The sequence below is a fragment of the Tachypleus tridentatus genome, chromosome 3 (assembly GCF_004210375.1).
Source record: "Tachypleus tridentatus isolate NWPU-2018 chromosome 3, ASM421037v1, whole genome shotgun sequence".
Classification (NCBI taxonomy): Eukaryota; Metazoa; Arthropoda; class Merostomata; order Xiphosura; family Limulidae; genus Tachypleus; species Tachypleus tridentatus.
This window is the reverse complement of record NC_134827.1, coordinates 109564326-109590451: the sequence shown is the minus strand read 5'-3', so window position 1 is coordinate 109590451 and position 26126 is coordinate 109564326. Positions and strand designations below refer to the sequence as shown.

At 34.0% G+C, this 26126-nt stretch overlaps 2 protein-coding genes and 1 long non-coding RNA gene across 6 annotated transcripts in view; 2 read left to right on the top strand and 1 right to left on the bottom strand.

Moving 5' to 3' along the window:
* Window positions 1–1995: 1995 nt before the first annotated feature.
* On the top strand, window positions 1996–8994 carry Xrcc2 (X-ray repair cross complementing 2). The gene is made up of 4 exons (XM_076496151.1): window positions 1996–2201; window positions 2959–3090; window positions 7120–7384; window positions 7416–8994. Exons 2-4 carry the CDS (start codon window positions 3028–3030, stop codon window positions 7931–7933), a joined length of 846 nt encoding a protein of 281 aa, XP_076352266.1. The 5' UTR covers window positions 1996–2201; window positions 2959–3027; the 3' UTR covers window positions 7934–8994.
* Window positions 8995–10793: 1799 nt separating this feature from the next.
* LOC143247724 (Golgi-associated plant pathogenesis-related protein 1-like) lies at window positions 10794–25750 on the bottom strand. Of its 3 annotated transcripts, XM_076496145.1 has the most exons (7): window positions 25387–25750; window positions 24701–24941; window positions 19495–19648; window positions 14772–14921; window positions 12562–12691; window positions 11906–11989; window positions 10794–11216 (listed from the first exon to the last, which is right to left on the bottom strand). In XM_076496145.1, exons 3-7 carry the CDS (start codon window positions 19645–19647, stop codon window positions 11032–11034), a joined length of 702 nt encoding a protein of 233 aa, XP_076352260.1. In that variant the 5' UTR covers window position 19648; window positions 24701–24941; window positions 25387–25750; the 3' UTR covers window positions 10794–11031. The 3 variants fall into 3 exon arrangements, with proteins under 3 accessions (XP_076352260.1, XP_076352261.1, XP_076352262.1); XM_076496146.1 differs by lacking the exon at window positions 24701–24941; XM_076496147.1 differs by lacking the exons at window positions 24701–24941; window positions 25387–25750 and adding an exon at window positions 20677–20766.
* Window positions 25751–25802: 52 nt separating this feature from the next.
* LOC143247728 (uncharacterized) overlaps window positions 25803–26126 on the top strand; it is a 194858-nt gene continuing 194534 nt past the window's right edge. Inside the window, exon 1 of one of the 2 annotated variants that reach the window (XR_013026681.1) lies at window positions 25803–25931. This is a non-coding gene — a long non-coding RNA (uncharacterized LOC143247728). The remainder of the gene's footprint in view (window positions 25932–26126) is intronic. The other variant, XR_013026682.1, reaches the window with a different exon arrangement.

The window sequence follows — 26126 nt, the reverse complement described above, 5'->3', positions numbered from 1 at the left end:
GGGCAGTGTTAGCTACAACTTGAATCAGCTAGAGGGCAGTGTTAGCTATTACTTGAACAAAGAAAACCTATTTTTATACAAACGAGAGATTATAAAACAAGTTATTCCATTTACTTTGTGACATTGTATAATTTTGTATTAAATTCATATCATCTTTAGACAATCTGGCAGTTAGTTATAGCTCGAAAGCGGGTCACTTATCAAAAATTAAAGTGAAATCACTTTTCGCTCTAAATATAAATATATAAAACCCCAAACTGGGTTTTCTATTCGTCAATAAGATTCTAGTAATGGAGTAATTGTTAAATAAAAATCCAAACCTGTTATATTTAATTTTGAAAGACAAATTGTAGTTTCATTACTGTTTAAATAGTGTTATACAGCAAATGATTTTACAGATTTCTTTGATTTTAGGCACAAAGTTTCCTTGTGAAGTATATCACTTAGGACTAAACCTTGTATTTTAATATTTTGGTAATTTTATATAAAAAATATAGGGAGGTGTAAACTGTTATGAAGTTAGCCTTAGAGAAGTAATTTATTCCATAATTTATACTTTAAGAATTTTAAAAATAATTCTCAGTGTTACAGTTGGTGCCTTACTAGAGTTAGAGAGCAGCATACAAAAGAGATCACGAAACCTGTGGATTTTCTAAGGAAAGCATTTATCATATATTTTACTATGTTTATTGTAATCTTCTATTGCAAATTAAAACCACATAATTCCTATATTAAGTATTTAAACTTATATGTAAACTTTCAAAGCGATTTTGACCTGATATATAAATACTGAATCACTTGATAGAAGTTTTATTATAACTGTTTTATTTAAATTACACTGATAAACAGAATTAGTTCAATAAAAGTGCCAATAAATTAAATAGTTATCTACAGAATCATGTAAGTAGCGACCTTGAATGTCACTTATTATGCATTTTGTATATGTGTCCAAGTTGTTATGTTTAAAGAGGTTTAAATGTTAAATTTTGAGGTTTAAATTATCGGTATATTTTTACTGTTATCGATAACTCATTATTAGAGAATACTACGAAATATGATAACACATATTATTTGTATAGATTTTAGTTTCAATTAGAGGCTAAAACTGGGTTAAAGATTTTGCTTTTTTTTTGTTAGTAAAGTTAGCATATTGTGTTTTAGAGGTTGAGACATGTAAATGTTATTTTTACATCATTTGATTAGAATGTGCGTAAATTATATTACCGTCTTTATTTGCAAATATTGTATTAATTTAGTTTATACCTCATCATTCTAGTTTTAGTCATCACTTTAAGGGCAAGTGTTCTTGGATGTTGATGACCAATCAGCTATATAAATGCAGGCTATCTATTAAAAGAGATATATTAATATTTTAAATCGTTTGTAAATTTTATTTACGGTGCTTTTGTAATTTTTGTCGTTTAATATAACCTGAATCTCAGAATCTTAATTGTCAAAAATAGTTGTGAAATTAATTATTACAGGAGCACGAAAGCCAATTCTTATTCTGTAAAGTCTCCGGTTAATTGTTTTCAATACCAAAACTCACGTTTGCATTATAAAGTAGCCTGGCACGACCTGCTGATTTGGATATTTCACACAAAATATTCGAGAATTGGATCGAACCTGTCGCCTAATATGTCAGTACCACTATTTGTTGATTAAAAGTATTCCAAGAACTTGCGGTGGGTGATGTGGACTAGTTCTCTACTCTGTGGTCCATCACTTCAAAGTTATGAACGTTATAAAAATTTAAAAAATGCAAAATAATCATACTTTCTCTCTGTTAAAAACAGAGATATATGCTACTGGAATTATAGTTCATTATTTCAATAGTAATTATCACTAAAATAATGAAAGTTAAATATGCATTATGAGAGGGCGCTTCAAATGTCTCCTGCAAGAGTATGTGCTGTTTTTATCAAAGAATATTAGAATCGAAATTTATTTCAATTTTTAGATGATTGCGATTAAACATTCAACTAGTAGGTCAGAAAAATATATTAAATAAGTGATTCTGTAACGTATTCTTATTGATGAGTTCTTCTTATTTACTTATTTAATATTACTTATTTTACTGAACCTTGAATTTTACTGTTAGGACTACGTTAGTGGTACAGTTAAGTTCTAACTGTTTAAAGATTAAGTTTACAGTTTTACATTTAGAAAGAAGTAAAACAATCGTGAATGAGTCATCAAATGTATGTATTAATATTATTTTAGTTTCGTGTATTTGTGCTTATACTAACTGAATAATTACTGTAGCCAGTCGATGAAAAATATATAACTGTTAAGACTAATAATATTATAACTAAAGACTTGCGAAGATCAAGCTTAGTCAACCAGTGGACCTACTTTTTGTTAATTTATTAGTGATTTTTAATCATCGGTTATTTGATCTGTTGGGATATTTACAGTTGCTGCCTCTGACCCAGAATTAGATGAATATTACAATTTCCAGTGACTAAACTTAAAATCATTGTCATATTGTTACAAAACTGCTAATGATCATGAGTGCAGATTATTGTTTCTGTAAAAATGCAGTTTTGAAATTAACGGTTTAATATTTTTATTGTAAAATTGTTTAAATTAATACGAAAATGCGAAATTAATAAATATTTGGATGTACTAGGCATTGAATCTTAATGTAATCTGTGTGTTTTAGTTTGTGTTAATTTATTTAACAGAAAATTAAAACGTGCACAGAAGTCACCACAGTTCAAATTAGTGCAACACTAGTATCATGCCATTCCAAGTAGGTTAAAATACAAGTTTTTTAGACTGCTTCTGTACCAGTTTGCGAGCTTATAATATTTTATTGGTGCTTTTCTTCATTTAAGAATGTTAGTCTGTTGTTGAGGTACACTTATTTGAAAAGTTAATGTAATTTTATTAGAATGAATTTCCTGTATGTTTAAACTTTGTTATTCTGTAGTAAGAAACTTTTAAATATCTTAGGTATAACATTTTAGAATTATTGGTTTCCTGCATGATCTGAAAAGCAAATTGTGAGCAGACTTTTAACTCATGGAAAATTCAAATGTAACTTCTGAAGGAAGCCCTACTGTGAAGTGTGAGACAGGTTCACAGGTATGAATGTACATGTATAAACATATAATTTATTACTGTTTCTAGTTATATCTTGTTTTATGCTGTGTTATGCTGCATAAGATTGTTTTATAAAAAAAAAAATAGAGCAGTAAAAATTGATTTAACTGTATATGCAACTGTCATTATAGATTTGGAAGACCTTTAGTGACCTCAGGTTATTTATGTATTCAAAGTTTAAAGGTTGTTAACTTTAGTCTTAAGACATATCGCATCAAGACCATGGCATATTACCTGGTAAAAAGTTGTGTTTATTTTTACAACATATCTGACGTTTGTTTAGCAGAGTAAACTTAATATTGTAGAAGTTTGTTTGTTTTTTCAGTACAGTTTACATTCTTGGTTAGTATAACTAAATATGTAGTCATGGGTAAGTGGTATGGAATTTTCGTTTTTAAAAGTAGAGAGTGAAAAATGTTCGAAATTGATGGATTAAACTGCAACTTTTATAGAGTTCAAAAGATAATAGATACAGTGAAAGGATTGTTTATTTTGATAAAAATGGCAGATTACTGTTGAATCTAATCTTTTTACTGGATGGGAGTGAATTAAAATTTGGCAATACGAGTTAGAGACCTTAAAATAGTTGAGAAGAAAATTCCTGAATTCAACTCTGTTTCAGATGTTGGATCTGAAAAATGAAGACATTAGAAAATTAAAAAAGAAGCTTATATTTTAAAGATAAGATTACAATTGTAAGACAAGGAAAATAATGAATTATTAAGATACTCTAGGACTTGTGAAGATAAGATTACAATTGTAAGACAAGGAAAATAATGAATTATTAAGATACTCTAGGACTTGTGAAGATAAGATTACAATTGTAAGACAAGGAAAATAATGAATTATTAAGATACTCTAGGACTTGTGAAGATAAGATTACAATTGTAAGACAAGGAAAATAATGAATTATTAAGATACTCTAGGACTTGTGAAGATAAGATTACAATTGTAAGACAAGGAAAATAATGAATTATTAAGATACTCTAGGACTTGTGAAGATAAGATTACAATTGTAAGACAAGGAAAATAATGAATTATTAAGATACTCTAGGACTTGTGAAGATAAGATTACAATTGTAAGACAAGGAAAATAATGAATTATTAAGATACTCTAGGACTTGTGAAGATAAGATTACAATTGTAAGACAAGGAAAATAATGAATTATTAAGATACTCTAGGACTTGTGAAGATAAGATTACAATTGTAAGACAAGGAAAATAATGAATTATTAAGATACTCTAGGACTTGTGAAGATAAGATTACAATTGTAAGACAAGGAAAATAATGAATCATTAAGATACTCTAGGACTTGTGAAGATAAGATTACAATTGTAAGACAAGGAAAATAATGAATCATTAAGATACTCTAGGACTTGTGAAGATAAGATTACAATTGTAAGACAAGGAAAATAATGAATTATTAAGATACTCTAGGACTTGTGAAGATAAGATTACAATTGTAAGACAAGGAAAATAATGAATTATTAAGATACTCTAGGACTTGTGAAGATAAGATTACAATTGTAAGACAAGGAAAATAATGAATTATTAAGATACTCTAGGACTTGTGAAGATAAGATTACAATTGTAAGACAAGGAAAATAATGAATTATTAAGATACTCTAGGACTTGTGAAGATAAGATTACAATTGTAAGACAAGGAAAATAATGAATTATTAAGATACTCTAGGACTTGTGAAGATAAGATTACAATTGTAAGACAAGGAAAATAATGAATTATTAAGATACTCTAGGACTTGTGAAGATAAGATTACAATTGTAAGACAAGGAAAATAATGAATTATTAAGATACTCTAGGACTTGTGAAGATAAGATTACAATTGTAAGACAAGGAAAATAATGAATTATTAAGATACTCTAGGACTTGTGAAGATAAGATTACAATTGTAAGACAAGGAAAATAATGAATTATTAAGATACTCTAGGACTTGTGAAGATAAGATTACAATTGTAAGACAAGGAAAATAATGAATTATTAAGATACTCTAGGACTTGTGAAGATAAGATTACAATTGTAAGACAAGGAAAATAATGAATTATTAAGATACTCTAGGACTTGTGAAGATAAGATTACAATTGTAAGACAAGGAAAATAATGAATTATTAAGATACTCTAGGACTTGTGAAGATAAGATTACAATTGTAAGACAAGGAAAATAATGAATTATTAAGATACTCTAGGACTTGTGAAGATAAGATTACAATTGTAAGACAAGGAAAATAATGAATTATTAAGATACTCTAGGACTTGTGAAGATAAGATTACAATTGTAAGACAAGGAAAATAATGAATTATTAAGATACTCTAGGACTTGTGAAGATAAGATTACAATTGTAAGACAAGGAAAATAATGAATTATTAAGATACTCTAGGACTTGTGAAGATAAGATTACAATTGTAAGACAAGGAAAATAATGAATTATTAAGATACTCTAGGACTTGTGAAGATAAGATTACAATTGTAAGACAAGGAAAATAATGAATTATTAAGATACTCTAGGACTTGTGAAGATAAGATTACAATTGTAAGACAAGGAAAATAATGAATTATTAAGATACTCTAGGACTTGTGAAGATAAGATTACAATTGTAAGACAAGGAAAATAATGAATTATTAAGATACTCTAGGACTTGTGAAGATAAGATTACAATTGTAAGACAAGGAAAATAATGAATTATTAAGATACTCTAGGACTTGTGAAGATAAGATTACAATTGTAAGACAAGGAAAATAATGAATTATTAAGATACTCTAGGACTTGTGAAGATAAGATTACAATTGTAAGACAAGGAAAATAATGAATTATTAAGATACTCTAGGACTTGTGAAGATAAGATTACAATTGTAAGACAAGGAAAATAATGAATTATTAAGATACTCTAGGACTTGTGAAGATAAGATTACAATTGTAAGACAAGGAAAATAATGAATTATTAAGATACTCTAGGACTTGTGAAGATAAGATTACAATTGTAAGACAAGGAAAATAATGAATTATTAAGATACTCTAGGACTTGTGAAGATAAGATTACAATTGTAAGACAAGGAAAATAATGAATTATTAAGATACTCTAGGACTTGTGAAGATAAGATTACAATTGTAAGACAAGGAAAATAATGAATTATTAAGATACTCTAGGACTTGTGAAGATAAGATTACAATTGTAAGACAAGGAAAATAATGAATTATTAAGATACTCTAGGACTTGTGAAGATAAGATTACAATTGTAAGACAAGGAAAATAATGAATTATTAAGATACTCTAGGACTTGTGAAGATAAGATTACAATTGTAAGACAAGGAAAATAATGAATTATTAAGATACTCTAGGACTTGTGAAGCCAATTCTCGACTGCTCCAGACATTCATAGCAATAAAACAATTATAATTGACCAGTGTTCACAACCTAAATAAAAGAATACTAAACAGGGTTTGGAAACTAAACATTTTAAAAGGTTAAAATGCACCATATCTTTCTCGTAGCTTAGGTGTGCTCACAGATACTTCTGTTCAAAACTCCTGGGGTGATGGTTTGGTTCCAAGTGAGATTCCTGTTTCCTCAGAACCTTCAATAGAGTGTAGTGTCAGAGTTTACTAGTTGTACACATTTCTGTATGATGTTTTATCTATGTTACTTTAATAACTTCTTGAGTACCCTTAAAGTATGTTAATTAAATTTATTTGATGTTTTGTGCTGTGTAAAAGTTTTATTTAAATTACAGTAAGTCAGGGGGTGAATAATTGTTTGAAGGTTTGCCTTTTGATTATTGGACAGCTTTCTTTTCTGTCTTCTGGTTATAATCACAATATCCTATAACCTGAGTGATTTTGAAAGGTGGACCCTTCTTCCCCAGCAGCAAATTTTGAATTTGCTTCCTCGAATGGAAGGATCCATCCTTTAAGAACATTTGGGTCATAGGGTTTTATCTTTGTGTTAAACTGATTTCTTGACCCTTCATGTTTCTCTGATGTTATGATCACAGCTCTTAGCCCGATTGTGCTCGCGTCCATCTCTTGCAAAGTTGGAACCTGCCTTGTTTCCAGACCTGAGTGGCGAGTACGTGGTAGAAATTAGCGGAAAATCTGGAGCTGGAAAGAGTGAACTATTTTATCATTTTATTGTATGGTGTATTTTGCCACCTTCTTGGCAAGGAACCGAGTTAGGTGGTTTGAGTGCTGGAGTAGTTTTAGTCGACACCGACCACCATTTTAACCTACTTAGACTGGTAACAGTGCTTGAAAAAACAAGTGGTTTCTAAATTGGCTTCCCCTTCAGTAGAGAAGGTAACTATATTCATCCAGGAATGTTTACAGATGTTAACGGTAGTTCGATGCTGGAACAGTGAACAGCTTTTGTTGACTTTGCACAGTCTAGACAGTGTAATAGGATCTAATGCCAACATCTCCTTATTGCTGATTGACAGTGTGTCAGCCTTCTACTGGTTGGACAGGATGAACCTAATGGACCACATGAATGAAATTGACAAGCTTCATGCCCAGTTAGTGGCTGCACTCAAGAAACTCATAAATGATTACAAAGTGGTTATCATGGCAACAAGACAAGTGTTGATGAAAGAGAGAGAAACAGAAACAGCGGACCACATGGATAAGCTAAATTTTAAACATTTTGATTTCATGGGTGTGAATTGGCAGAGATTTGTCAAATGTAGACTGACTTTAAAAAAAGAACAGACTGAAAAGGTCGGCCAGACAAAAATTACAATATGTAAATTTGATTCAGTTCCACAAAGTATAGAATGTTTGATAATGGAAAGTGGAATTATGTTCATGACTTAAATAGTTAAAAATAGAAAGTCACTTGTCACCCTGCAAGCAGATTGCCCTTAAATACCTGTATGGTGAGAACTAATAAAAAAGAAATATTCTTATTTTGTAAGCAGTGGTAACTTATGAAAAACCTAATGAATGTTAATTGATAGATGCAATTAAAGTTCTAGAGTCTGAAACATAAACAGCAGAATAAACACAACTATCTTAACCATTTATTTGTTCTGATGTCTTCTAAATTGTGTTTAAGTTTTACTAATTTATATTATTTTAAATAGTTATTATAAACTAATTACTTTAGGTATTCTTTAACATCAAATAAGTTTTCCAAATTATTGATATATTTATTTTCTTTTCCATAAATAATTTTATTTTTAAAGCTATTTTTCTTGTGTTAATTCAAGAATTTCTTTATTTATATTACCGTAAATTAACTTTAAGTTTGTTTTTTTTCCTTTCTTCGTGTACGTGAACACCCATTTAACGTTTCTTTCTAACAAAACTTTAAGAAACAACCAAGTAATGTGGTGTTTAATTTCTTTGAAATGTACACATTAGAATGAATTACCTTAGAAAAATACGAAACAAGAGGGAAAAAATTAGTAATAGATGTTTAGGTAGGGGAAAACACTGTGATTAACATCATAAGTTATTCTGGAAATTAATTATTTCTTAAACTGTAAGATTTTTTATTTGAGAATCAACTTTTAACATTCAAAGTTAAATAACTTGTTCAAATACATGAAACTTTTTAAGTTTTTTTAACTTACTAAAACATGTAAAATAATAGATATTTTTTACCTCAATCTAAAATATTTCTCCAATAAAAGTTAATAGTAAGATGCAGATATATCATATTATACAAATGTCTGGGGAATATAATCTCTAGCTACCTGTGTTATAAATGTTTTCAATGCAAGAACTGGTGGATTTTTCACAGTGTACATGTATATGTGAATTATTAATCTTAATTTGGTTAAGTTTGGCCTAAAATAGTTTTCATTGGTAGAGCTGTGACTTGTACAATGTTGATATTTGAAAGTGAACTGAACAAAAAGACACTTTACATGGATTTGTTGGTTTCTTTATTTTAGAGCTAATTCACTTTAGGCTATCTGCTGTGTCTACCATAGGAATCAAACATGAATTTTAAGTGTTCAGATGTACTTCTGTCTCGCTTGGAGATAATTTGCATAGGAACATAGATCTTAATAATAAATTTAAGTAAATATTTCATTACAATGTTTTTTTAACTTTTGTTTCTGTGAATAATCCCTTAGAACATCAGTTTCTAACCGTTTTCTCTTTACATTCGTGTAATAGCCCAGCATAGCTAGGTGGCTAGGATGCTTGACTTTATTATCTGACAGTTGCAAATTCAAATCTCTGCCATACCAAATGTGCTCGGCCTTTCATCCATGGGGTAGTTATAATGCCACAGTCAATCCCACTATTCATTGGTAAAAGAGTAGCCCAAGAGTTAGTGGTGGCTGGTGATGACTAGTTGCCTTCCCTCTAGTCTTACACTACTAAATTAGGGACAGCTAGTGCAGATAGGCCTTGTATAGCTTTGCACAAAATTCAAAACAAACAAACCCTCAAATAATAAGTTGTTGTTTTTTTAAGTAGTCATAAATTTTGTGATATAAAATAGCATTTGTTCTTGTTAAATTTATTGAAAATTAGTTTCTGTGACATGTGGCACCATAAACAAGTTGACATTAAAATCTGAACATCTGGTTTTACAGCCCAACATGGCCAGGTGGTGAGGGGGAAATTGATTTGTTTTTCAAGATTCTTGGGTTTGTATCTCCATCCCACTAAAGGTGCTTTCCCTTTCAACTGTGGGGGTGTTATAATGTGATGGTCAATCCCATTATTCGTTCTTAAGAGCAGCCCAAGAGTTGATGGTGAGAGGTAATGCCTAGTCTAGCTGTGGTGTAGTTAAAAATAAAACCATTCCCCCATCTATTTAGCTTCACAGAGTTGTATTAGAAACACTATCAGTTGGTTAATAAAACTTGCATTTGAATAATTACACAAATTAATTAATCTTTTCATTTTTTCATTAAAACATTACTATTAAAAGTTGGCACAAATCTTAAATTTGGCATGAAAATCCACATTCTTAATAATATAATATAATATAATAATATAATGAGGTATTTTTAATTGTCTAAAATATATATCTATTTTAATTACAATTTGACAACAGTCAATTAAGTGTTTAGAATATACAATCCATAAGAGATAAACATAATTTGTGTACTCAAGTTTTAACTATTACTATTCCAACCATCAACTTTACTCCCTACTACCAATATAACAAAGTTTAATTTTTAGATGGTAACACAAATATATTGATATTCAGATCATTCGTTGTTCCAAAATTCTCAGTACGCCATTTTTAAAAAGATGTCCATCCATGAGTTTTAGGATATCATATCTGTTATCTAATGTGACTGACCAATCATCATACAGTTTTCTTAAGACACTGGCCACTTACAAAGACTGTTGTACAAAGATCTTAAGATACTAGTTCTACTAAAGTCTAATGTTACTGAAATTCTTCAGACACTTTAATGTTATGTCCTCTAGGCTGTAGCTGGTCTAAAAAGTCAGAGACTTTGTACTGGTTTAATTGTTGTCCTAAGTTTTTATGAAGCCATTTTTATTAGTGTCTGTATCTCAACTGATTAGTCTTTGATGTAGACTTGATGGTGGCAGCCATATTTTCTTTTGTGCCATTAACATTTTTGTGTGTGTGTGTGAAATTCTTGAAGTTATTACCTCTATCACTGCCTGATGTCAGATCTCAGCATTTGTTCTAACTTGTGAGAATACCAAATACTTTAATATCACTCTGAAGAAAATTTGCCCAACTTGTTTAGAGCCAGGAGCTTTAGTCTTATTTTCCATCCTTTGTTATTAACTCGTGTGAGGTTTCTTCGACATTAGATTAAAAAATGTTTGACGTCTTATAGTCAGCAACTGTCTCAAATTTAAGGGCGTCACTTCAACTATTTTTTTTATAGTATGTGCTCAACCATTCTTTACAATTCTGAAATCAACAGCTTTTTTAAATATCTAATGTTTGTGCACATAAATCAACCATTGTCCAAAATTTCCAGATAGTCATCTTTCTGTGGAGATAACACGTTGTCTTGGAACTCTCCAGTGACATTTCCTGCTGGCTTATAGTTCGCCACCACAATAATCTTTCCACAGCGAGATCTAGCCTTGCCCACACCGAACTCTTTGCTACTGCGCCACACCATTTGTGTGAAATGGCCTGCAATGTGAAAAAAAATTTTTCATTATTAAGTCGATTTAAAAGAACGGGCAGATAATAACATCGACAAAAGGTTCACGTGTAGCTCTTTAAAATATTACAATGTGTAATGTTCACATTATGTACACGGAATTTGAAAGTATTATGATGTGAAATACTTAATAATAGAGTAAACTTACAGAGCTAAAAACTTTAACTTGCAAAACGTTTGGGTTTTTTTAACTTCACTTATTCCATCTATAGCGAACTCTAAATAATTTTATAATTATCGCTAATTTACTTTGTCATTGTAATCAGATGGCCAAGCGTGTTAAGGCATGCGACTCGTAATCTGAAGGTTGCGGGTTCCCATCCCCGTCGCGCCAAACATGCTCGCCCTTTCAGCCGTGGGGGGCGTTATAATGTGACGGTGAATCCCACTATTCGTTGGTAAAAGAGTAGCCCAAGAGTTGGCGGTGGGTGGCGATGACTAGTTGCTTTCCCTCTGGTCTTACATTGCTAAATTAGGGACAGCTAGCACAGATAGCCCTCGAGTAGCTTTGTGCGAAATTAAAAAACAACAACATTGTAATCAGTGAAGAATGATAAGGATTTTTTAATAATTATTATAAAATAATGAAGATTAGACCAGTAATGACCGCTGGTCTTCATTGGTTTTAATAGTTCTGTATTAGTAGATTGCTACTTACTTGCTTTGGCGTGTAGCAGCGAAGGCTCTATGTCAAAATCGTAAAGCTTGCTCTTTCTGTACCAGTATTTCACAACCTGTTCACCTGAAAGACAAATTTAACACGAATTAAAAAATGGACGGTTTGTGTAATTATATGTTCATTCAAAGCTAACAAATTGTATAAATATAATTCCAGTATTATCTAACTAGCTATCTATATAAATAATGCTCACATTTTTTTTCTTTGAAAATTAGGCTTAGAAGCAATGAGTTGTAACCAGGTGGTTAAGAAGGCAGTAGTCTGGACAGTGGTGTAGCTGGAAATTTTTCTGAGGGTCGGGGTAGGGGGAAAAAACGTTTGAAAGTTTACAGATTTCTTCAAACAAGTTTCCAGCTGATCTGGAAGAGGGGGGTTTTTAGATCTTTAAATTTTCGTATTTGTTTTCTCCGATAAAAACGACCGCCTGTCTCACTGAGAGGCAAGCCACTGTTTCTAATTTTTAAGAAATAAGTGATTATTTAAGATAGAAATATAATCTTAAGCAGTTATTTGATTGGCCAAAATTGATTCCAAATATTTGAACTTCAACCAATTATCTTCGTTCATAATATTTTAAAAAAACATTTTTGTTATATTTTCTTTTTACTGTGAGAGTATATCCAGCACGTGTGCACCTGTGACGTCAAACTCAGGGACAATGGAACACCTGCAGAGTAGATTTTCACCGATGTCTCTGTTGTTCCGGTAGTAGAAAGTGTTGGCATGCGCGAGATGATTAGCCCAGAATTGTGCTCGGCTGCACATCTGTAAAAATATGACACATGTAAGGATACTGAGTCGTGTAGAAAATAAAAATTCGACACACGTAGGTATATCAGAATTATGGAGAAAATGAAAATACAATATTTAAGGACACCAAAAACACGTAAATATACCTTGCTTTTTTGTGTGTGTGTGTGGCAAAAACAAATATCTTAGTGTTAATTATAACCAATAGGTGGCGCACATTGGGTAATTGTTACTAATGTATAAAATTCAGTAAAAATTAGGAAAGATTACGTAACGATTTTAAATTTTGAGAGTAACTACTAAATCAGTGATTTTATTAGTATGTGTGTATGTACACGTAAAACTACTAATACTTTGGAATCAATTGGATTTGATTTCAAATTTTCACAAAAAGCTACAGGAGGGTTATCTGTTTTAGCCGTCCTAACCACACACTCGAGATGAAAGGACGGGCATGCTTAGTGATGGAAATTCATGTGTAATAAAAATATTTTATATTATTATCGTGAAAAACTTGAAAGAATGCCATATAAAGATTTAACGATTCGTTTGTTATTGTCGGTTTAAACACAATTAAAAACTAATGGATTTCTAGTCACGTTTTAAAATACTTTGTAAAATGTGTTTATTTAGTTTCGCAGCCATGGACTTTAAGAAAAATTTGTAATACTAAATTCATCCTTAAACTTGCTTGATAAAATGGATACATTGAGTATAGAGGGCGTATTTTCTCTAGTAAAATACAGAATGTTTTTATATGAGTATAAAAGAAAAGCCTTTCTCTCGAGCGATTCTATTTCTAAACATATAGGAATCATCTGAGTTTAAATGTAACCAATTAATCACTTGTCCCCTCGGTGGACAGAGCAGATAGCCCGATGTAGCTTTGCTATAAGACAACACATACTTGTCCCCAGGTGGCTCAGCGGTATGTTCACGGACTTAAACACTAACATTCAATATTTGAGTCTTTTCGAAGTTCAGATATCCTGTTGCGTAGCTTAGCACTTAAAAAACAACATTTAAGGAATTCTATGTCGGGAAATCTAAACCCGCCAAACTAAACCAAATCAGTGCTTTCGGGTTGACCTATAATATTAAAATTTTTCTCGATTTTGTTTAAGTGGACAGCAGTGAGTCTTCGGATTTACAATGTTAAAATCAGGGGTTCGATTCCTTTCGGTGAAAACAGCAGATTGCCCGATTGCTATAAGAAAGCACACACACATTGTTCAAGTGTAGTCCATCTGAAACAGTGGTAAGTCTTCGAATTTACAATGTTAGGATCAGTGGTTCGATTCCTCTCAACACAGCAGACAACCCGATGTGGCTTTGCTATACGAACACGCACACAGCTGCAAAATTGACTAACTGTGTTGTGTCCAAAATAGGAGTCGAACTCTGAACTTTACCTGCCCCCGGGACCAAAAGGCAGGAAAATCATTCGGACGCTTCATGAGCTTTAAATGTTTTATATATAGAAAAAACAACAACAAATAACACGTTGAAATATTTGTTATTGAATCAATAAACAAACGAACTTAACCCAATCTTTAACCCTACTTTATTTAAACACCGAAGTTCAGTTTCATGTTTTAAGCTAAGTTGGTTTTAGGAAAGCTAGTCTCTTATTCTTCTCTGTGATGTATCTGTGAAATAATAGAGGTTAAAAATTAAACGTGTGGCAGTAATAGGCAATTTATCACCGTCCACAAAAGATGTCACTCACTTTCTAATAACTATATTCTTTTTGTTCAACTCTTTAGATACTTAAATATTCCACATTACCTTATCTGTTTCTTTACTGGATGTGATGAGGGCGATTCGTGGTTCACTCCCCCCTCCCAAAAAAAAAGAACATGCTCTACACATTAAGAGTGTGGATCTGTTATAAGAGTGACAGTCAAATCCCACTATTCTATCAGACACGAGTAAACCAAGAATTTAAGAACCCTCGTCCTTTTAATCTATCAGTTCTAGCTGAGAGACGGCTTTGTTCAGATAGCCTCTATGTAGCCTTGCACGCGCGAATATTCTGAACGTGTCTTTTATGTTGTCGTTAAAAGACGTGCAATCGAACTTCAGAACTCCCTACCTGATACGACAATTCTAGAGGAGGGACATTGTGACGTTTTCGGAAAGTGTTGTGCCACTGTAGACATTCCATGACAAAGTCACTCTGTGAATAACAAGTCCAACTTCCTTCGTTGTCGAAACGTATGGATAAAGGTCGATTTATCATAATCTTTAAATATGACAAAAAGAGAAGACTTAATATTGAAATCATATCAAACGAACACCTAGTCAATAATAACACCTTCAACACAGATACGTGTGTATATTAAATTATTTATTGTTATTACAATAGTTACACTGTAGATTTAAAACATTCCATCTGTTGTTCTTGTATGTGTAAAGTAGTTACGCGTAAAATCCATCCTATGTTTCATCTTGTTAATTTTAGTGAAATCATACTTCTGAAGACATGTGGCGCCCTCATTTGTAAAATTTTACCGAATTAAGTTATCAGAAAAAATGCCTGCTATCTTGATGAAGTGAACATGTTGGGTTTTGGGCTCTAAACGGAACATCCTGCTTTCCACATAATACCTTTACGGTGATGACTGTCCTTGATTGGTTAACAGGCAGTATTGTCCTGTAGACTGTCAGTGACAAGTTAGCAGGCTGTATTGTTCTGCAGGTTGTCGCTGATTGATTGGCAGGAATTATTGTCTTGTAGGTTGTTGTTGATTGGTTAGCAGATAGCTCTGATTTATAAATTTTTCGCAAACCTAACTGAGGCTGTCTGTTTCTAATTTTGAAATAATAGAATATAGAAGAGGCAGCTTGTCTACACTCCCCCAGTGATTAGGCTACTATTTATCAACGAATAGTGGGTTTGCCCCTCAATTATAACGCCCCAAAGCTGAAAGTGCATGCTCACGGACTGGAATCAAACCCGTTACTCACAGATTGCGAGTCGAGTGCTCTAACCACGTGACCATGTTAATAGGTAGACCGATTGAGTCAACAGGCAACTGCGAGTTGTTGCTGACTGATCAACAGGCATTGTTGTTCTCTAGGCTGTAGCTTATTCGTCAGTAAACGGCATTAATGTGTAGCCAATAGCTTCAGTTTGTCGAGTCTCTGAAGAAAAGCAGTGACTGTACTTTTGATGATTTTGCAGATGTAAGATGATAAAGTGGAGGAAAAGTCTCGGAACGATTCACTTTATTATTTCCTCAAATAAAAGAGAATCATGAAAACTGAAACTTTGTCACGACAGTGTGATTTGTACTTTCTGTACGACATGATGGCTCACTTGAATAATTTGAATACGAAGCTTCAGGGAAGACGTAAAATAACAAGCGAGCAATCACAGCCTATCATGAATTTTATTTAAAGTTAAACTTCCTTTCGGAACAATTACAAAATAATGATTTGACACGTTTCTCCGATTTTAAAAATTTGAAAATGATATTTGAATTTTTGCATGATCCATTTTAATTTGACTTAGGAAATTTCAGTAAGGAAATTACATTTTTTTTTGTCTTTGGATAAGCGTGATTTGAAGACGAGATGCTTACCCTGCAAAAGGTAGGACACATAAAAGGTAAACGAAAATGTTCTATCAGCGAGATGTGGCTCACTATTCTGATAAATGAATGTCTTCCAAATTTAAAGATAGCAATTTCAAAATTATTTTAGATGTTTGGATTCACATGGGTGTGTGAGTCAACATTTCCTACGGTAGATTTTTCTCAAGTCTAGATACAGATCTCGGCTTACTGACATAAATTTAGAGGCAGAGCTAAGATGCTCACTGAACATAGATATTAAGCCAAATTTCATGAAACTTGCTGATGAGAACCCCATCAATTTTCACATTGAAGGTTAGTTGAAATGCAATTACTTTGATTAAAGTAACATATTTCAATTGTTTTTTAATAGTGTGACCAACGTTGTTTTCATTAACCACAGTTAATGAATAAGTTTTCCACTCCTGGACTAGATGGTAGGCGAGTAGTCAAAACCATCTCAAAGTGCGGTACTCGAACCGCAGAACCTCCAATCTACTTTATTGCGCACTAAATAATAGAGCACGTTTTATCTCCCGACTCCGTGAAGCTGAGCCACTGGTGGAGGGAGAGATAACCTGAAATGTTTCAGTTTAACACTCGTGTTGTTTTGTATTTAAAATAAAGTAAATAAAAATAATTAAGTTTAAGTTTCCTTTTTTAACGACTTTAATTTCGTGAGGGTTCCAAATCTCCTTCACACCAGTTATGCTCGTCCTTTCAACCGTGAGGACGTTATAATGTACGATCAATCCCACTATTCGTTGTTTAAAAAGTAGCCCAAGAGTTGGCAGTGGATGGGATGACTAGTTGCCTTTCCTCTAGTCTTACACTACTAAATTAGGGATGGTTAGCGTTGATAGCCCTCGTGTATCTTGGCGCGAAATTAAAAAAAAACAAACAGATTTCATGAGGTTTAATTTTATCATCTTTAGGTGGTGGTGGTTGTTTTCATTCCTCCAATTTTCGTAGCACAGATAGTCCACTGTGCAGCTTTGTGCTTAATTCAAAACAACCAGTTTTCGTTTGAAAATTAAGGCAGCAGTATAAATATTATTTATTTAGGACCTTATTTGTCAAACCGATAAAGGCTGTGTATTAGTCGCTAGTTTCAACACAGGAGAAAACAGGAGAATAATAGGATATATGTTGCTATTATTTCTCCGCGCGTATCAGTGACCTACCCTAGCGGAAGATTACCTGTCAAACAAATCTGTGATTGGCTCAAAGAAATGTAATTTTCCAGATTTTACGGCGAAAGACCGTCGTGAGTATCGAACAAGCCAAACTTGACACACCCAGTAATAATTACGTAAACTTAACATGCGTGAAATTAATACTATGAAAAAATTGTGTTTGTTTGAAGTTAAACACAAAGCTATGCGATGGGCTATCTGTGCACTGCCCACCACGGATATCTAAACCCGGTTTCTAACGTTGTTAGTCCGTAGATATGACGCTGGGAGCGCTTCGGAGAAGAATAAAAAATATTTTTGTTTTTCAAAAGGTTGAAACAGTTTGTTGTTACGAAACGTTGTTATTATTATTAGACAACGAACGCAGCTGTACGTTGTTTATCCGTGATGACGAGAGACCTACTTGAAGTAAAAATCTATCTCAGGACGGCTGGTATGGGTATTAAAACTTTTATTAAAATAAAATAGAGAACAAAGTTTCAAAACCCCAAACTTCTTGGTTGCTACCCTGTTCAGTAATGGAAAGCAGGAAATTTCACAAAGTTTAGCCCAGAATTTCAACGTATGTTATGTAACAATATCCTCTTTGTTTAGATCATTCTATATGACTGCCTGTTTAATTTTTGGGGACTTCGCGCAAAGTTAGTCGAGGGCTATCTGCGCTGGTCGTTCCCAATTTAGCATTGATACACTGGAGGGAAGGCAGCTAGTCATTACCACCCACCGCCAACTCTTGGGCCACTCTTTTAGCTACGAATAGTGGGATTCGTTGTGACGTTATAACGCCCTCACGGATGAATGACAGCCGTCCAGCCTATAAACGATAAAAAAGTTTTCAATATTTGTAGTGGTCAAAGCACTCGTAGCCCATAATATATCGTATATTCGCGTTTGTATTATAAAGTCAAAGTGTTTGATGTTATATTGGAATTAAGAAGACAATCGATAAAACGTGCTGTTCCGGTACCATGAAATTTAGTCACAGCCCCATCTGCGCGTGACTCTTATCACCTGTTTCTAGGATTGAAGCACTTTATCTGTTCTGAAAGGTCAACTGCGTGTGAGATATTATCTTTGGCGTCGTGTCTGAAAGCGTTGTTAAGGGCTACTCTTTCAATACGGAATAGTGGGATTGATCGTGATATTACAACGCTCTTCCCAAGGTTGAAACCACGAGCGGCGATGGGGTTCAAGCTCGCAGACTGCGAGTTGAGCGCCCTCAATCATAACGGCTTTCTTTTTTGAGCTTTTTTGTCAACTGGTCGTTCAGTAGTACGTTTAAGGCCTTATAACAATAAGAAAGTAGGTTCCGATACCCGCCGGCCTGGCATGACCAGGTGGGTTAAGGCACTCGACTGGTAATCCGAAGGTCGCGGGTTCGAATCCCCGTCGCACCAAACATGCCCTTTCAGCCGTCGGGGAGTTATAATGTTACGGTCAATCCCATTATTCGTTGGTAAAAGAATAGCCCAAGAGTTGGCGGTAGGTGGTGATGACTAGCTGCCTTCCCTCTGGTCTTAAACTGCTAAATTAGGTACGGCTAACGCAAGTAGCCCTCTTCTAGCTTTGTGCGAACTTCACAAACAAATAAAATTGTCTTTCAAGTCTCTTTAGTATATTCGACTGTGTAGTGTAAACGTATTTCATCAACTACATTCGAGGCCCGGCATGGCCTAGCGCGTAAGGCGTGCGACTCGTGATCCGAGGGTCGCGGGTTCGCGCCCGCGTCGCGCTAAACATGCTCGCCCTCCCAGCCGTGGGGGTGTATAATGTGACGGTCAATCCCACTATTCGTTGGTAAAAGAGTAGCCCAAGAGTTGGCGGTGGGTGGTGATGACTAGCTGCCTTCCCTCTAGTCTTACACTGCTAAATTAGGGACGGCTAGCACAGATAGCCCTCGAGTAGCTTTGTGCGAAATTCCCAAAACAATCAACTACATTCTGTTTGTTTCTTTGTGTCCCGTGGATGTCGTCATGTTCGGCCTTTCTTTTTTCTATCTAAGACTTTCCTTTGTCAACAAATCAGGTTTATATTTGTTTCCTACCTTCTTTACATCTTGAGGTGACCACGTTCTACTAGGAGAAGAATTGTCAGACATCTCTGAATGACAGGATGACTTTTGGAAGACCTTAGCTCGATGACGTGGTGACCAGCTGGCTGACCTTAGCGCGTGCAGCCTTTCACAGAGGTAGTCCATTCTTGGGATGGATAAACATAATTAAGTATCTTAAACGTGAACTTTGTAATACAAAATCTTAACACTAGTACTATCAAAGCTTCCATTATTCTCCAGTGTCTTACAGTTAATTTTAGCACAAGAATGAGGATGAATGTAGCGCCCTCTGGTTCAGAATTTTGAGAGTAACTACACACAAATGTAAGCTAAACATATTTGAACTGATGGAACTACTGTAAAAGCGATAACAGTACCCAGTGTCAGCTCAAGTTTCACCAAAGAGTGAAATTTGGTCTTCACTTTCATTACCATTCAAAACACAGTTGTTTCTTGTTCACACCCCAACCCCCCTAGATTTGTTGTTGGTTTGATCGTTCTGCTCTGGCATCTGAAATTACAGATGATTTCCGATACTTGGAAGCCTAAATATGAATATACAAAAAAAAAATTTATTCAGTTTCCATATGAAATTAAATGTATTTCATAACCAAACTCTGAGAATGGTTGTTTCTGACTTCCTCCGACCGCTTCCTGAACCCACTTACACAGTTCGCTCAGATCTCCAAGCACACAATCTGTCACTCTCTTTCAGGATCTGGCGTCAGGCACTTTACAATCGCTTTATCTTAATAGCCTGCATCAAACCATTAAAATGATAGATTAGGTTTGTTATACGTCACGTAATTGTTAAAGTACATTAATATGGTATTAAAACACTCAATAAAATAATTTTATAAGTTTACTCTGTATTTAAAACGTATTCATTTTTTACATAGCATGCTATATATTCATGATGTAAAAAAAAAACACCTTGGTTCAAGAAGTCTTGATGGTACGATCAGAAGTCAGTTGATATGCGGTATTAATATTTGTTTTAATATTAGTAATTTTTAAACGTTGCACAGTCATTGTTTTCCCAATTACTTAATGTAAAAGACGTTCATCTTCGTGTTTTCTGTTGGTAACGTATGCGTATTTAATTTATTTCTAATGTAAGTAGTTTTAGATAGTTAGTGTTGCATATATTTTCATTACTTAAAATAGACTCACGTAAGTGGGAATTGGGTTTCGCGTGCAAGATGGTGACGTTACACGTCTGACAAAGTTCGGCAGAGATACGGAACTATAAAAATTTAGCACAGACCCCCACTGCGCGTGAACACTCATCTGCTTCCAGGAATGAGCCACTTTTTTATCCAATAAAAAAGTTAACTTAGTGCGAGATATTTTATATGGCGTTGTGTCTGAAAGTGTATAATTATATAACCGGATTGTCATACTTTTAAGCATAAATTGTTTGTCCCAGAATAAACAAAAGTTCTTCAAAATCTAGAAAACAGGAAATGACGTTACGAATACTCTAGAAAACGGGATATGACCTCATGCAGAAGTGTATGTCGTCACATAAAAGGAATTATATCCATAATAATATCATGGGAATTGCATATCTACAACTTTGATTAATTATGATAGTGTATGCAAAAAGTACTGCATGTATCTCCGAAGGATTATTTATTTCCTGGCGTTTTGATGTAGAATGAAGTATTCAAAGTAGATAACCAGAAATAATAAAATATCTCGAAAGAAAATCGTCATCAGACATTTTAGTCTGTGATGACGTGTTGCTAAATCTTGTCCAATCAGGACTCCAGACTTTATTTCTTAACGAAAGCAATGAAAGGAAATTCACTCCGAATAGGAGTGTTTTGTTGTCCACAGACTCTGATAGGAGCAATGATGACGTATGAGTTATTCTTCAGAAATGGAGTTATATTATTAAATTATGTGTGGACGTTCCCGGATGTAAGACAGTGATCCAAGTGACGATTCATGCGTTTCACTTTTTCTTCTTAAGCCGTTAAGTTTAGACTAAAATAATAAAACTAAATAACTTTATCTTCTTATTAACGTGCATGTTTCTAACGTGTTAAAAAAGAGGGTTAAAGTATGTTTAGGTTTTTCTATGTTCCGGCCATCTACTTCGTCGGTTAGGTACTATAATACAGGTTTGTGTATGTAGTTGCCACTTTTGCCTGTAGAGGTCTTCCAGTGACGTCAATACTCGCGTGCTCTAAAGTATATTTCGCCACACTGAACATCAAGTACTGACATTCGTTTTGGATGAAAAATTACAAACCTGACTTCAGATATTGTGTCACCTGACTGTAACAATATTGTTTTACATGACTGACACAGTATCCTGTTACCTGATTTCAAATATTGTGTCACCTGACTATAACAATATTGTTTTACATGACTGACACAGTATCCTGTTACCTGAATGAAAATATGTTGTGTCATCTGACTGACACAATATCATGTTACCTGACTGAAAATATGTTGTCACCTGACTGTAATGATCTGGATAAAAAGAAAAAAAGATTTATATAGAGATCTAGTAGTTTTGGACTTTTTGTCAATTTCATTGTTCGTCTTATTGACACCGGGTAAAGTTCTACTGAATGTTCGTCTTATTGACACCTGGTAACGTTCTATTGAATGTTCGTCTTATTGACACCGGGTAAAGTTCTACTGAATGTTCGTCTTATTGACACCTGGTAACGTTCTACTGAATGTTCGTCTTATTGACACCGGGTAAAGTTTCACTGAATGTTCATATTATTGACACCTGGTAACGTTCTACTGAATGTTCGTCTTATTGACACCGGGTAACGTTCTACTGAATGTTCGTCTTATTGACACCGGGTAACGTTCTACTGAATGTTCGTCTTATTGACACCGGGTAAAGTTTAACTGAATCTTCATATTATTGACACCAAGTAAAGTTCTACTGAATGTTCGTCTTATTGACACCTGGTAACGTTCTATTGAATGTTCGTCTTATTGACACCGGGTAAAGTTCTACTGAATGTTCGTCTTATTGACACCTGGTAACGTTCTACTGAATGTTCGTCTTATTGACACCGGGTAAAGTTTCACTGAATGTTCATATTATTGACACCTGGTAACGTTCTACTGAATGTTCGTCTTATTGACACCGGGTAACGTTCTACTGAATGTTCGTCTTATTGACACCGGGTAACGTTCTACTGAATGTTCATATTATTGACACTGGGTAAAGTTCTACTAAATGTTCGTCTTATTGACACCGGGTGACGTTCTACTGAATGTTCGTCTTATTGACACCGGGTGACGTTCTACTGAATGTTCGTCTTATTGACACCGGGTAAAGTTCCACTGAATGTTCGTCTTATTGACACCTGGTAACGTTCTATTGAATGTTCGTCTTATTGACAACTGGTAACGTTCTATTGAATGTTCGTCTTATTGACACCTGGTAACGTTCTATTGAATGTTCGTATTATTGACACCGGGTAAAGTTCCATTGAATGTTCGTATTATTGACACCTGGTAACGTTCTACTGAATGTTCGTCTTATTGACACCGGGTAAAGTTCTACTGAATATTCGTCTTATTGAGTTCTTGTAAAGCTGTCATCTATTAGTGCAGTTTAGTATTAATTAGTATTTGAAAATCCAATACGTTCATACACACACAAAGTAAAACCTAACACAGGTTAATGTTTAACCTTACAAGTCTTTTTATGGAGAGCAGATGGTCCTCAGCAACCATTTATTATACACATACATACTAGTTGGAAATTGACTGTCACTTCTATTAAGCCTACACGCGATACATTATGGGCTCGAACTTTATTAACTTTAACAACTGTAGTCTGACCACATTCTTCTATAAACCACATAACGTCTTAGGCCTTTAGAAAGACGTCCTGTTTTATCTCGCAGTTTTTTTCGGCGATATATTCTCAGATGAAATCTTAAGTTGTTTAATAGTGTTGAACGAAAGCCTTTAAAAACTAAAATCAAATGTTGTTTTAATTGACATACATGTTTATCGCCCAGAATAGTCAAAGTGAACTATTTATTTGTTCGTTGTTAATCGCAAAGTTGGTATTTGTAGTTTGTTCACCTCAGGTATCGAAACCCAATTTTAGTGTTATGAGCTTTCGTACTTACCGCTGAACCACTAGAAATCTAGAGGGGAAGAACGAAAAGATGAGGCGTAGAGGTTACCAATAACCTTCGAAACGATAACCCACTTTCTATCTCCCGGTTATTGACGTTTTCTTTATGAAATATATCCTTGGCTTTCTACATGCAGGTGTTTTCTGTTAAGCATTTAAGCCACTCTTGTTCGCAGTTTTAAAGCTTTACTGAAACAAAATGTACCCATAACTATTGAGCTTAACAGTTAGTTATAAATGGAGAGTGAGCCGCCCACTTCCACTATATTGAGCCGTACCACATGAACCTTTCGTTCGTTTCAAAGGTCGGTTTAAGCGCGATAGTAAATTTTACCTTTGGCTTCGTGAGCTGTGCTACTCACCTTTTCGCGGCATTAAAGCAGTAAACTTTATGTGCCAAAATACTCGTCCAGTTATTTAAGCCATTTAAACTCAATATTTGAAGGATCTACCTGAGTTCCTGTAACTCATTGTCTCCAAACTGTCTTAGTCAATTTTTGAAACGAATTGTGACGCCAAGTCAAATAGTGGGCAAATCGAGCATGTATGAATTTACATAACAAGTGCAGCCTATTGTATTAAATATATGATTTTCAAGAGAAAAACTCTTTAACCTATTGTATTAAATATACAACTTGCAATCCGACTGTCTGTGTACAAGTAGTAAGGAAGTGAACTGTACTATCATGTAAAACGAATTCAGTTCTGACTTTATCTTGTTTCCATTAGAACTATTTATATTCTCACCACACTTAGTATTATCAGTTAATATTATCAGTATCTCAGTTACGGAAATAATAAAATTAAAATAATCGACTTTTTAAATATTTTCACTTTTCTGTAATTGTGAAACATTCTCTGTCATCACGTGTACTATTTTATGAATCAAGAGTTTAACATGTGAAAAGTTATTGGTTATCATGTATACTACGGCATGAATAGTTTTTACTCTAACAAAACTTCCTATGACTAATTAATAAACTTATTACCCTAACTGTGTTAAGACTAATTAATTGTTTCATTAGGTTTAGTGTTTAAGCTCGGTAACAGCTTTAACTACAAACTTACTTCTGATCATTAGGAGTTACGTGAACAGTAGGTAGCTTTAAAGCAGCAACACTCCGTTAACTGTGGTTACGTCTTAGTGGTTACTCTTGAAGTAGCAAGGCTTCTGTTAATTGTAGTTACGTTTTAGTGGTCACTCTTGAAGTAGCAACACTCCGTTATCACGTCTTATTGGTCACGCAAGAGGCGCCATTTTAGATTTCATCAGGTGAGGAAGGGACAACTTTAAGTGCAGTTGGGTTTTCTGCAGATGAAAAACAGTAGACGTTTTAAATATCTGTAATGTTCCTAAAACTTAAAAAACAAAATGGTGTGAAACATGGGTGTGAGGCAAATTCCCCTTGCTTCTCCCCAAATGGCACCCCTGGGTCACACTTTGAGAAACAAGGCCTTTCTTAAAGCCACAACTCAACTGGACAATCGTGCTAACATTATGTCTCTCCCTTTATTATTACATTCATGATGTGCTAAGAACACGTAGGTCCAAGAAGTCTTGATAAAACTGAAATAGAAACCCTTATAACCCAAGCGCTTACGTAAGGTGGAACTTTCTTCTTCAGGCCCAATCTATGACCAGTGTTAAATGTTTACATATATGCTAGTGCTCTGCTATATATTGGACGTTCGAAATAAGGAATGCCAACATTTAAAAGTGTGGTTTTATGTTCATTGTAAAACTCACATCTTACCTTCTTACATCAGTTACTTTTCAGGGATTGGACATCAATTGTAGATGCTCTTTCCATAACGACACTAAACACACAGGGTGCTTTCTACCTGGAATCGTGTGGAATTTTCTCGAGGGTGCGAACCAGAAGGACGAGGCTAGTTTGCTTCTCCAACCCCTGACCGTTGCGATCAATATCCTGCAACTTTTAAAATCGAGTTTCTGGGATTTATTATGGCAGGTTTCTAGAGGTTGAGTTAGCTCAGAGTTTTCAACTGTAAATAAATAATTACTGATATATTGAAGTTTGTCGCCCGTGCGTTTCTTCTTGCATTACAATCTGAATGTGTCCGTTGCTTTGATTGGCTGCTATTATAAAGCACATGCGTACAGGAGTTTCTGTCACTGTGGGATCCTGCAAATAAGATAACTCACGCCACACTTGAACCAGCTGGAATATACACGGGTTCTGGTGTAAGAGAGCGCACGTGCTTTTTAATAGCTTTCTAAAATAATGTGGTATTTTAGGCAATAACGAGAAATGGGTGAATCACAGAAAACAGTGAAGTATTATTATTTTTTGACAAATATTTTCTGACAATTAACTTCATATTTAAGATTAACTGATAACCCTTAATTTTACAGTTAAGGGTTAACTAACCATGATTATTATTATTACAGTTTAGGGTTAACTAGTTATGGCTAACATTACAGTTAAGGGTTAACTAACCATGATTATTATTATTACAGTTTAGGGTTAAC